The sequence below is a fragment of the Rutilus rutilus genome (assembly GCF_951802725.1).
Source record: "Rutilus rutilus genome assembly, chromosome: 23".
Taxonomy (NCBI): Eukaryota; Metazoa; Chordata; class Actinopteri; order Cypriniformes; family Leuciscidae; genus Rutilus; species Rutilus rutilus.
The window spans coordinates 25493229-25506429 of record NC_140233.1 but is presented as its reverse complement, the minus strand read 5'-3'; the positions used below and the strand labels follow the sequence as shown (position 1 = coordinate 25506429).

The window sequence follows — 13201 nt, the reverse complement described above, 5'->3', positions numbered from 1 at the left end:
TCTCGTATAAAATTAGCATAGGGCATTGAATAAATACCTCTGTATCACACAGGAGAAAACATATCTTTGTCAGTCTTATGATCTCGCTTCATCATGCCTGAACCAGCAAAGTCCGCGCCTAAAAAGGGCTCAAAGAAGGCCGTCACCAAGACCGCCGGTAAGGGAGGAAAGAAGCGCAGAAAGTCCAGGAAGGAGAGCTACGCTATCTACGTCTACAAAGTCCTGAAGCAGGTTCATCCTGACACCGGCATCTCCTCCAAGGCGATGGGCATCATGAACTCTTTCGTCAACGACATCTTCGAGCGCATCGCCGGCGAGTCGTCTCGCCTCGCGCACTACAACAAGCGCTCCACCATCACCTCTAGAGAGATCCAGACCGCCGTGCGTCTGCTGCTGCCCGGAGAGCTGGCCAAACACGCCGTGTCCGAGGGCACAAAGGCCGTCACCAAATACACAAGCTCAAAGTGAGGCGTGCCTAACTTCAACTACCCCAAAGGCTCTTTTAAGAGCCACCCATCTTCTCAAACGAAGAGCTAATATTCTTTTTTTTTTTCTTTTTTTTTTCTATTTTTTAAGTGCAAAAAATATTTATTTTGGGTGTCCATTCCATTCTTGTGAGTCTTGTACTCAAAAAGCAGAAAAGTTTCAAGTAGCCTATAGTTAAGCTTTAAGAGTAGCGTCCTTCAAACTTGTACTATCCTGTTACCCAAAGCTTCTTGTGGGTTTACTTTATTTAAAATGACTAGAAGTTCTTATAAATTAATACCTGCTTATAATTATTAATTATCTTATTTTTTGCTGGATTTCCACTGGAAACACATTTCCTCAATTCCTCTTGCACCCACTCACCTCAATCACACTTAACCAGAGTCAATCATACGATTGTGCCTTTGCTTTTTCTTGTTTTCTTTAATTTATTCATTTTTAAACCAGGTGTAGGCAAGTTTGGTCCTAAAGAACTGCTGTTCTGCAGAGCTTGGCTCAAACCCTGAACAAAAAACAAACTCACCTGCCTGTAGCAGTAGTAATCCTGAAGACACTGATTAGCTTGTTCAGGAGTGTTTGATTAGGGTTTGAGTTAAACTGCAGGACAGCGGCTCTCCAGGACCAAACTTGCCTCCCCGTTTTAAAGGATCATTCTGCTTTTATATCTGTGGACCAGCAAGCTTATACTGAATGACCTACAACACTTTATACTGTAACATGGAGGCCTTTACTGCACCTTTTTTTTTGCCACAGTGTAGTAGACCATACAAAAATAAATGACATTTGTGTTTTTAATAAACTTGTCATTAAGAAATCTGACTGGCTGGTAATTATAAAGTTACTATTTTTCTGTGCTCATTCTCCGTCTCTCTTTCACTCAAGAATGACACATATCCACAGAAAGAGTCATAAACATGCAGCCTATCTCTGTTCACAAAACGTATCCAACATGTTAGCTTTTATTCAAGTAACTGTCCAGTGAGAATCTACATTATTAGATTATATAGAAAACAAGACAAAGAGTAACACAAGTCCATAAGGAGAAGGCTGGTATCCAAGAAACACACACACAAAGCATACAAGAGCTGAACAGCTTCTGAACAAGAACATAAAGGTAAAGACAGAGACAGAAAAGTCAAGCTGAAAACATTTCTCTTTCAATTCAAAGCAAAGTTAATACGGTCCGTTTCTAAAAAAAGTTTATCTACAACATTAGACCTCAGCATTTGGTTAATTTGCATTATTAAGGCAAAATTAAAAAACAAATTGTTGGATCCTTAACTCTTGTCATTGATATCCTCAAAATCTCATTCCAACCAGGCAAACAACAAAACAACACAATGTTTTGAGAACAAAAGTAAATCCATTTAAGCACATACCGGTACACTGATTGGCTTCATCACTGTCTCCTCTCCACCAGTAAGCTGGTGTGTGGTGGGCGTTCTGGCGCAATATGGCTGCCGTCGCATCATCCAAGTGGATGCTGCACATTGGTGGTGGTTGAGGAGATTCCCCCCTTCCATATGTAAAGCGCTTTGAGGTCTCAGAAAAAGCGCTATATAAATGTAATGAATTATTATTATTATTATTATTATCAGTGTCCAAAGTGTTGTTTCAGGCCGAGAAGTTTTCTCAGTTTTGGTTCAGAGAGAAGGTGTATGTTTGGTTTTATGTGTGAGGCTCAAAATCTCCTCACTAATTTAGTGAATCATGAGGAAAATTATGATTCATAATTGTTTTTGAATGTTTAAATTTAAAATGTTTCAACATCATTGTAGTTATTATCAGCTCTGCAGCTCCAGTGTCCACATACTTTGGTCGTAATCCCAATATATCAAACATATAGTGTAAATAATGTGACTGTTATATGAATTAGGATTTAACAGTGGTTAAATCAAGATACAAAATTAGAAAATTACATTAAGAAACCTGTGCTTATTTTTTACATTTATTCATTTAGCAGATGATTTTATCCAAAGTGACTTATGGAGAAATACAACAAGTGATTCAGAGAATGACATAAGAAATTCTAGCAAATTTCTTTTTTTTTGAGTCACTTTGCTCTGCCTTACTTTAAATGAGCAGCTCATTCAGATGAGCTTTTACACAATCCTCATTCACATGATGAAAACTGAGATGAATAACGAATAAGGAGAAACAAATATGATGATTTGCATTTTTATTTACGTTATATGATGTGCATCAGCTTATATATATATATATATATATATATATAAAATACCAATTATTATTATTTTACAGCCAGATCATCTGCTGGCCAGACACAGAGAGACTCGGAGCCTCCGGATGATGTTCGTGTGCTTCAAGCTGCCCAAAACAACATCTGTATTGAAGCCTCCTCACGGTCCTCACTGATGCTGATTTCATTAAAGTCTATTTCAGACTGTTTGCTGAACACACAGATGAGGCGTTCGGGCTTTTATTAACCTTTACACTTAAACTATCCATCACATTTACACGCGGCTTTCCCCCGTGGCTGATGCTCGCCTTGGATTTGATCTGACGGAGGCAAAATAAACATTTCCTCTCGCGTATTTTAGTCTCCAATGAAAGCTCAGAACCTCTGCTTGGTGTTCACTTTGTTTTGACTGCGCCAAACTATTTTACCACTCCAGTTTTGAACCAAATGTAAGAGAAGAAAACACACGCGTGAGGGGCTCGTGGACGCGCACAGACGCCGAGCGGGCAGGTTGAGTCTATAAGGTTCTCATGTGTTATTTAAGAGCGCAGCGCCGCTCGAGCACTACTCATTGCTGAAAACAGAGATAGCGTCTGAAAGACAGTTGATCTGATCAGAGAGAAATGGCAGAAACCGCCCCAGCACCCGCTGCTGCCGCCCCGGCAAAAGCGCCCAAGAAGAAGTCCGCTGCGAAAGCCAAGAAAGCAGGTCCAGGCGTCGGAGAGCTCATCGTCAAAGCTGTGTCCGCATCCAAGGAGAGGAGCGGCGTGTCCCTCGCCGCGCTGAAGAAAGCGCTCGCTGCCAGCGGCTACGATGTGGAGAAGAACAACTCCCGCGTCAAGATCGCCGTCAAGAGCCTGGTGACTAAAGGGACACTGGTGCAGGTCAAAGGAACCGGCGCCTCGGGCTCATTCAAGCTCAACAAGCAGCAAGCCGAGACCAAGAAGAAACCGGCCAAGAAAGCGGCTCCTAAAGCGAAGAAGCCCGCGGCCAAGAAACCCGCCGCTGCCAAGAAGCCCAAGAGCGCAGCGGCTAAGAAGCCCGCCGCCAAGAAATCGCCCAAGAAGGCCAAGAAACCCGCAGCCAAACCCGCAAAGAAGGCGACGAAGAGCCCCAAGAAGGCAAAGAAGCCAGCAGTCGCTAAGAAAGCAGCCAAGAGCCCTAAAAAGGCAAAGGTTGCTAAACCTAAAGCGGCTAAACCTAAAGCCGCCAAGCCTAAAAAGGCAGCGCCCAAAAAGAAATAAAGTCCAGTGTTTGTTCCTCAACGGCTCTTTTAAGAGCCACCCACTAATTCTGAATAAGAGCAAAACTCGTTTATATCAATGATTTGTGTTAAATTTTAAATCAAGTATCTGATATGTGATTTTGACTTATTGGACTCAAGCAATCTGACCAAACAAGTCAAAACACTTGAGTTTTGAAGGAAAAAAAGTAATGTTATCCATTATCTGTACATAAGAAATGTATTGTAAATGGCCAAAAAAGCTGAAGAGGGTTCAGACAGTGATCACAGTGTAAATAGGATGTTGTAAAGTTACAACACAGTAGAGACAGAATATACACACAACACTACTGGAGAATTGTGACAAATACAAACGACCCACATCCAAAAATATGGGCAGTGATAAACGCCAATATTACAATAGGAACATAATATTGTACAGTATCAGACGGTCAATGTGCACAGTGTGGATGTGAAAGGCACAGCGTACAATATCCATTTTTGTAAATATATATATATATATATATATATATATATATATATATATATATATATATATATATATATATATATATATAATATTTATATATATATATATTTCAATGGTTTCATCTCTTCTGTCTTAAATGTAATTAATACTTGTGCATAGTAATCCCCGCCAGAAAGGGTGTTGGGATTGGGAGGGAAGTTCAGTGATTGGTTTAAATCTTTACAGACTCTAAGCCAATGGGCGACTGCCACTCTCGTTTAAATACAGTGTGTGGAAATACGAAATCCATATATTCTCTCGACTGTAATTAACTGAACTGAAAATGAGCGGCAGAGGTAAAACCGGCGGCAAAGCCCGAGCAAAGGCTAAGACTCGCTCCTCCAGGGCGGGACTGCAGTTCCCCGTTGGCCGTGTTCACAGGCTTCTCCGCAAAGGAAACTACGCCGAGCGCGTCGGTGCTGGTGCTCCTGTTTATCTGGCGGCGGTGCTCGAGTACCTCACCGCTGAGATCCTGGAGCTGGCTGGAAACGCCGCTCGGGACAACAAGAAGACCCGCATCATCCCCCGTCACCTGCAGCTGGCGGTGCGTAACGACGAGGAGCTCAACAAACTTCTGGGCCGAGTGACCATCGCTCAGGGCGGCGTGCTGCCCAACATCCAGGCCGTGCTTCTGCCCAAGAAGACCGAGAAACCCGCCAAATCCAAATAAACAGATTGAAGACTGGGTTATTGAAACAACGGCTCTTTTAAGAGCCACCCATTTTATCTGACAACGAGCGCTTTTCTCTGTTAATATTTATAAACCGTATAAACTCTTTTGGTTGGGGGGTGGGAAATTACCCACCAAACGACTAGAGTGTGTGATTGATTGTCTACCTCGATGATTAACTTTACAGTTGATGTTGTGCATGTTGTAAGAACATCATGACCCCCTAATGTGTCTACCACCCAATCCATCTCCCCTAATCTTAAAATAAATTTGTCTATCAAGCTCCGATAATTAATACTTTAATAATTTATCCAAAAATAAAATAAAAAGTAACATACACATTAGCTTCATGGAAACAGAAATTGGTCGATGTTACCCTGGGTCTTTTCCCTTTAGTAGCAGGTCTATTGATCCCCCATTTCGCGAGAAGGATGGAAACTCTAGTCTGTCTTGCTGCAGTGCTTTTATACTGTAATGTGAATTTGTTATAATCCGAGATCTGCACAAGCACTTAGAATTAAGGCGAGTATTTCAGAACAAATAAATACAATATTGTGAGTATAAAGGTGGGCAAAGTAGTCAATGGAACAAAGCAGCTCGAGCGGGAAACTCCGCTTGTTTGAAAAGAGGAAACGCGCAGTCATTGGCTGGCACTCATGCGCAGACTTCATGTATTAGCCAATCACAAGGCCTGCATCATCGCGTCACTATGAGCTCGTGGCGGTTCGATGCTTTAAAAGCCGGTGTTTAACGCAGAGCAGCATTTCCAGCGTAAGCAGGACAGAGAGAAAGACCGCAGCAATGGCAAGAACCAAGCAGACCGCTCGTAAATCCACCGGTGGTAAAGCCCCGAGGAAGCAGCTCGCTACTAAAGCCGCCCGTAAGAGCGCACCGGCCACCGGCGGCGTTAAAAAGCCTCACCGCTACCGGCCCGGGACCGTGGCTCTGCGGGAGATCCGCCGCTATCAGAAGTCCACCGAGCTGCTGATCCGCAAACTGCCCTTCCAGCGGCTGGTGAGAGAAATCGCTCAGGACTTCAAGACGGACCTGCGCTTCCAGAGCTCCGCTGTCATGGCCCTGCAGGAGTCCAGCGAGGCTTATTTGGTCGGTCTGTTCGAGGACACCAATCTGTGCGCCATCCACGCCAAGAGGGTCACCATCATGCCCAAAGATATTCAGCTGGCCCGCCGCATCCGCGGAGAGCGCGCTTAAACCCGCGTCTGCTTCAACCCACAACGGCTCTTTTAAGAGCCACCAAAACTACAAAACGAGAGAATTTCAAAATCAACTCAATGAGTAAAAAGTTGTATTCATACATTACATTAACACTACATTGGTCACTGTTCTCTAAATCATCAGCTACTATTATATATATTATATTATACATATATAATTCTAATTATAAAAAAGGACCGTTTGTTTTGCTCGATAAGACTCTTCGTCAGGTGGGATCGTGCAGAGCCCTTTGAAACTGCATTGATTTGGACTTCAACAATTTGGTTACCGTTGAAGTCCTGAAATGATTTCCTCAAAATAATTTATTTTCCACGAAAGAAAGTAAATGATCAGAAAACTTTCGTTTTGAGGTGAACTAATCCTTTAAGTTTAGAACTATCCAGCTTGTAACTATTATTACATAACATGCATATTGACATCAATCTATAAAACTGCCTTGTCTGTTTAAAGTCAGTCTCAAAATGCTAATCTGTAAACAATTCAAAGGTGTAAACTCTTTACAACATATCTGAATTAAAGTTATAGAACTTAAATACAGGCTAATCTCTTTGTTTATGAGCAATCTTATGAAAATTGAGCTCATTCTTTTAACTGCACAATTTATTCAAAACAAAAACAAAACTCAGGTTACTGCCATGTACATTTGTAAAGTGCAAACCACTGTTCAGTCCTTGTACCATTTTCAGCCCGGGACACACCAAGCCACACTTAATGCCCAAGGCCAGCCCCTCCCACTGGGGTTGAACCTGGATTCATGAAGTAACAAATCTGTTCTTACTATCCTGTCATATTTATTTTTTAACAAAAATGAAGAAGAAATATGAATAATATAATATGGCCAAATAACAAATCACATACTGAGTTTTCTGCTACAAAGTGTCCAATTGTTACTTTAAAAAAAAGAAAAGAAAAAAAAAGATGTATTGCAGTAAGAAATATACTTTTTCGACTTTTGTTTATATATATAATGGCATAAAATATATATAACATAAAACATGTTAATACATACATATACATATTGATGTAATAAATACATTATATGAAACTTTTCTGCTACAAAACATACAACTGTTGCATTATGAAAAAAAATAAAAATTGCATTTTAAATTAAAAACTACAAAGCAGTCATCTTTAACTAAACTGACAATCAATATGCAAATATGCATCTCAATATGCAAAGAAAGAAAGAAATAGGCCTTCATTCTCTACAAGTTTTGGCTTACACTCAGAACTGAAAATAGCAAAGCCTTACAGCATCAGCAACCGCCTAAGCAGTGCACTGGTTTCTGCAACTTTGTTAATAACTGTCTCATTGTCTATAGACATGAGTATTTCCTTTTCTGTGCCCATTAACATGAATCCCTCTAAGTGCTCCTGAGACATTGAGCTTCTTAGCCTGTTCTTAACAAATTTCAGGGTTGAGAAGCTTCTCTCACAGGCGATCTGAGTGATTGAGATTGTCAACACAAACTTATATGCCAAACCAATTACATGGTAGGCATCAGTAAGAAGGTTGTACTGTGAGCCAAATGGCAGAGTTTTTGCAGCAGGAACAGGTCGTGTTCTCCAGTTGTACCTCTGGTTCCATATACAATGGTCCACTTACCAAATTTAAGGAGACACTTGCTGATGTCTTGGAGAGCTGAACTAGGGAGCCCATTTTCCTTAATTTTGCCAAAGTTATTAGGATCAAGAGTTCTGCATTTGCTGAAAACCTTCTATGTAATGCTACCTGCCACAGTGTCCAGAATGACATTGTGCACATTGACCTCACAGTCAGCATCTGGTGATGTCAGAGGGTCATCTTCTGATAGCTCTCCAGGCATGTTTTTCTTTTTCCGAACCTGTTTCTCTGGAAGTGCAGTCTGCAGTTCTATCTCAATGCTGTGCTCTTTTTGATTGGCCCTACCCACAAACCCATCAGCTGCTACTTTCACTCCCTCAAAGTCTCTGATAAATTTGTTAAGGCTTTCCTTTGTCCCCTCAACCAGGTGCTGAGCTGCTAGCATATCCATAGCCTTTATCTGTAGGTACTTGGAGAGGGGGGATGTACACTCAAAAATTCTGAGAAAGGTTTGAGCAGTGAGGACCGTCTCAAACTTTAAAAGGGCTTCAATATATCCCTTTGCTTTGACCCGCACTGTTGGCTTCTGTTGGCACTGTTGAGAATTTAACATATTTCCTCAACTAGGATTTCTTAGGACTTAGTATGTTGTTCTGGACACCTCATATAAATTATCTAAGCTGCAAAAAATAATTTTACAGTTAGTCTGTCGTAAAACGCTACTTTGCCTGGACTAAGTTTGCACAGTTCAAAGTCAATAGGTCAGAGTTTCTTAACACAGCATTTCTGTGAAAGTGGCTTTGTTAGCCCGTCGTTAACAATTTATGCTTCTGCAAGAAATGCATAGAATATATTTTGTGCAAAATAGGTGTAAACTCAGAATTGCCATTAAATAAGCAAGTATGTAATTTAAATAGTTTAGATAAAATTAGGCAAGTGGTAATTATCACAAATTGAGCATAATAACTGATTATACAAAATTTCAACGTCATCGAGCCACCTCTAAATATTGTTCAAATAAGCTCATATTTTGCCTGAATTATTTTTTCATGTTTTATAACAAATTGAGGGGGTCAGACAATTATAAATCTATATATATATATATATATATAGTAATTTTGATCACATCTTGTAATAATTACTTTAATGAGCTAATTGTTTTTGCCTTAAATTAAAACATGTTAGCAAACTGCACGACAGAGCCTAATATTATTGTTTCTCTATTACCCACTTATCATGCAACTCTTGAAATGGGTTGAACTGGAATGTCCAAAGTCTCTATCCACTATGGACCTGATTTATTATTTACATTTTTGTTTTTCTTATGAATTTGTTTGATGCACCATGCAAAGATGCATGAAAGCTGTGACAGAAATCAGGATTACACCACCAAATGTTGAACTTTTCTGAAGTTAAAACATTAGTCTTGTGTTGTTTAAAAATGAATATAAACTTTCTTTCAGATTGCTAAATTATTGATGTCTATTGTTCCCCCTTTCCTCAGTCTGTCCGTTTGTTTGAATGGATGTCATGTTATAACTAAAGACAATAATCTTGAAGTAGATTTTTTTTTGTGCCATTTAAAAAAAAAAAAAAGCTCTAAATGGCAATGGTTTTACTTTAAATTTGAAGGAAATGTTGTCAGTAGTTTGTAGAATGATCATTTTACTTAAACACACATATAAATAGTAAATCCAGACACAACATTTTGTATTTGACTTATCCGCACACATGGCTGATGATTTTTTTAAGTTAAATCAAGATAGAAAACACAGCCATCTTTCTTTTTACTGTCACAATCAACACATCGTGGTAATTTTGTATGCATTTCTGCAAATCCATCTTGATATTTTAGTATATTTCTCTTAAAAACAGTAGAATAAATAGTGATTTCTAATATTCATTGGTATATTTTAAATTGGTATAAGGCACAAATGCCTGTTGTAGTAAGGTAAAAATGCACTTGAAATACAGTTGTGGTTTGTTGTTGTTGAGATTTACAGAAGTTGGGAAATGCAGTTATAGTTCACAATTTACACAATGTTCAAAAAACAAAAGACAAGCCTATTTTTTTTCCTTGACATTTTAAAACTAATGGCACACTGAAAGAGATGGATTAGGGCTATGAAACGTGCTCAGCCTAAATTATCCACTTAAAAACTTGGGAAAGTGTTGTCATCAATGTTCATATTAGCACTAGAAGATCCATGAAAATCTTCAGAATAAAAGCTGTAAATAGTAAGACACAAAAGCTCATTATCTGAGAAGGTGAGTGGCTCTTAAAAGAGCCTTTGGGGTAGTTGAAGTCAGGCACGCCTCACTTTGAGCTGGTGTATTTGGTGACGGCCTTTGTGCCCTCGGACACGGCGTGTTTGGCCAGCTCTCCGGGCAGCAGCAGACGCACGGCGGTCTGGATCTCTCTAGAGGTGATGGTGGAGCGCTTGTTGTAGTGCGCGAGGCGAGACGACTCACCGGCGATGCGCTCGAAGATGTCGTTGACGAAAGAGTTCATGATACCCATCGCCTTGGAGGAGATGCCGGTGTCAGGATGAACCTGCTTCAGGACTTTGTAGACATAGATAGCATAGCTCTCCTTCCTGGACTTTCTGCGCTTCTTTCCTCCTTTACCGGCGGTTTTGGTGACAGCCTTCTTTGAGCCCTTCTTGGGCGCGGACTTTGCTGGTTCAGGCATGATGACGCGAGATCACAAGACTGACGAACCACTGTTATCTCTAGAGTTATACAGTGGTATTTATTCACTGCCCTATGCTAATTTTCAAAGAGATACTGGAATTCTCTGATTGTCTGTTTTCATAGGCCAAACCCATAAACTCGTACTTCATTGGACAACTCAAAGCATCAAGCAGGCCAATCACAGGCGGATAAATAATAGTCCCGCCCACTGCTCCATGAACGACACCCTCCCTCAAGTTTCCGTTGTTTCGTTTCCCGCTCTTTTTATTCAATATTTTTTGAGAAAATAAGCGGTTCTAATATTGTGCAATGTAATTTTTAAACCCCTTTTAAATCTATTGAGAGAGTTTGGGAGAAAAGAAACGAATAATGGTCAGACACCCTTTAAAAACAGTATCCTCATGAAACTATTGTTAAAATGTTTAATGACAGAAAAAAAAATGAATACAAGCTCATTGGACCGTTTGTGTACAATATAACATTTTCGTCTTCATCTTCACTTCTCTTAACTGTGGTAGCCATACTATGTTAATGTAATTGCTAGTTTGAGTTGTTAGTTTCCACAAAAAAAAAAGAAAGAAAAGAATATTCGTTAAAATAACATTTATCACAAAAACATGCTCACATTTGTGATGTAAAAAACAATTATATATATGGGCGTTTCTTCAACTAGGGGCACTTTTAGGCTTGTGAAGTTGATTAAAAAAAACTTGATCAAAAGTCACATAACACAGTCTCATAAGTTTAAATAATTTGTCTAGTTTTAAGGTCTGTAAGAGAACAAACATAGATTACAAGAGAAATTGTTAATATTTTACATTTTTTCCGACCTGCAATGAACAAATGTCATTTCCACCACATCTCAATATACAGCTGTTATTTAAAAACAGAATAACTTATGCCACTCAAGAATTGTCTAAGATCATTTTTGTAACTAGTTTTATCAGTTTTTCCACAATGTACAAAAATTATACATTTGTCAATGAGATAAATTAACTGCCCTAAGGACCAAATGGTGAACTGTACACCTGCACACTCTGAAATTTAATTTTGGTTAGGGCAAGAGCTTATTAGAAAATAACTAACTTGAATTTTTATATTAAGTAGAGCATGATCTCGTAAATTGTGGATACATTTTTAATGTGTGATGAGAACTTTTTAAATGTTTTTAAAAAATGTGTGTGGTGATGGAAATGACAGGGTGGTGGTGGAAATGACAATGAATTAACGTGAATGTAGAGAAACAGTAATATTTAGAGAAATATTTATTTGAAAAATATATTTTGAAAACTCTTAAACTCATCACACTCAGTAAACTCAATTCACAACGTCAATCTACTCTTGCGATCCATATCAATTGTACTTTGTAATCATAAATGTCATTTCCACCACATGCTGTCATTTCCACCACAGAGGGCAGTGTGGTGGAAATGACATTTCTGTAGTTTTTTGTGAAAAAAGGGAAGATAGCTTCACTGATAGCTTTGAATAAATACTCAGCATTTCATGCATGCAAAATACTCTTATTTAACTTAAACATTTTTACTTTTTAAAAACACCCTTGAAGGTACAGCATGTTTCCACCACATGCTGTCATTTCCACCACAGAGGGCAGTGTGGTGGAAATGACATTTCTGTAGTTTTTTGTGAAAAAATGGAAGATAGCTTCACTGATCAGCTTTGAATTAATACTCAGCATTTCATGCATGCAAAATACTCTTATTTAACTTAAAAAAAAAATACTTTTTAAAAACACCCTTGAAGGTACAGCATGTTTCCACCACATGCTGTCATTTCCACCACAGAGGGCAGTGTGGTGGAAATGACATTTCTGTAGTTTTTTGTGAAAAAATGGAAGATAGCTTCACTGATTAGCTTTGAATTAATACTTAGCATTTCATGTATGTAAAATACTCTTATTTAACTTAAAATTTTTAACTTTTTAAAAACACCCTTGAAGGTACAGCATGTTTGGAAATGACGTAGAATAAATATATTAACTGATCAAGCAATATTTACCTTGATTTTTCTTATTTGTTCTTGATGAAAATTAAAAATTGCCTCCATGTCCAACATGTGCTCTGATGTCTCTGAACATTCCCATAGAAACCACCTAAACAATCTTTCACACAAACTTTTTAAAGGGACATTACAGTGTTGTGGTGGAAATGACACCAATACTGTGCGACAGCTATATTTTGTATAAAAAGTAATATTGATGGTGGTCTCACATTAAATACTATAATGTATTTTAATTATTTTACTAGTGCTTAATTTAAGTATATTAATAGTTACCAGATAAGTCATACTTTTAAACTGTATTTTCATTGTTGAAGTTAAAAAGTCTGGGTGTGCGACAAGGAGAAAACAGTGATTTTGACACCTATAAGGAGGTTGAAAAGTATGAAGAAATCATAATAGAAAGGTAGTAAAAAGTTAAGGAGGTTTTATTGTTAGTTTGAAAAAGAAAGAGGATTTTGTCCAAAATTGTATGTATTTTTAAAAATATGACCAAAGTACATAAAAGTGCCCATAGTCTAAGAATCACCCATATATAATAGACATGACAATTCGGAATGAATTTTATGGTTGATAATAAT

The 13201-nt window shown here is 38.6% G+C and overlaps 5 protein-coding genes across 5 annotated transcripts; 4 read left to right on the top strand and 1 right to left on the bottom strand.

Annotated features, from left to right (window-relative positions):
- Positions 1–93: 93 nt before the first annotated feature.
- LOC311282979 (histone H2B) lies at positions 94–602 on the top strand (the record flags this gene model as incomplete). The annotated part of the gene is made up of 1 exon (XM_084397110.1): positions 94–602. One exon carries the CDS (start codon positions 94–96, stop codon positions 466–468), a length of 375 nt encoding a protein of 124 aa, XP_084253236.1. The 3' UTR covers positions 469–602.
- Positions 603–3260: 2658 nt separating this feature from the next.
- Positions 3261–3930, top strand: LOC311282976 (histone H1-like; the record flags this gene model as incomplete). The annotated part of the gene is made up of 1 exon (XM_084397107.1): positions 3261–3930. The coding sequence occupies exon 1, from the start codon at positions 3310–3312 to the stop codon at positions 3928–3930; it is 621 nt and encodes a 206-aa protein (XP_084253233.1). The 5' UTR covers positions 3261–3309.
- Positions 3931–4720: 790 nt separating this feature from the next.
- On the top strand, positions 4721–5107 carry LOC311282556 (histone H2A-like; the record flags this gene model as incomplete). The annotated part of the gene is made up of 1 exon (XM_084396371.1): positions 4721–5107. The coding sequence occupies one exon, from the start codon at positions 4721–4723 to the stop codon at positions 5105–5107; it is 387 nt and encodes a 128-aa protein (XP_084252497.1).
- A 786-nt stretch (positions 5108–5893) lies between these two features.
- On the top strand, positions 5894–6335 carry LOC311282977 (histone H3.2-like). The gene has a single exon (XM_084397108.1). It carries the CDS (start codon positions 5909–5911, stop codon positions 6317–6319), a length of 411 nt encoding a protein of 136 aa, XP_084253234.1. The 5' UTR covers positions 5894–5908; the 3' UTR covers positions 6320–6335.
- A 3253-nt stretch (positions 6336–9588) lies between these two features.
- On the bottom strand, positions 9589–10616 carry LOC311282978 (histone H2B). Its single transcript, XM_084397109.1, has one exon. It carries the CDS (start codon positions 10597–10599, stop codon positions 10225–10227), a length of 375 nt encoding a protein of 124 aa, XP_084253235.1. The 5' UTR covers positions 10600–10616; the 3' UTR covers positions 9589–10224.
- Between the last annotated feature and the right edge of the window lie 2585 nt (positions 10617–13201).

Coding starts and splice junctions, on each gene's coding strand:
- LOC311282977 (XM_084397108.1), top strand. CDS start 5,909: ATGGCAAGAACCAAGCAGACCGCTCGTAAATCCACCGGTGGTAAAGCC.
- LOC311282978 (XM_084397109.1), bottom strand. CDS start 10,599: ATGCCTGAACCAGCAAAGTCCGCGCCCAAGAAGGGCTCAAAGAAGGCT.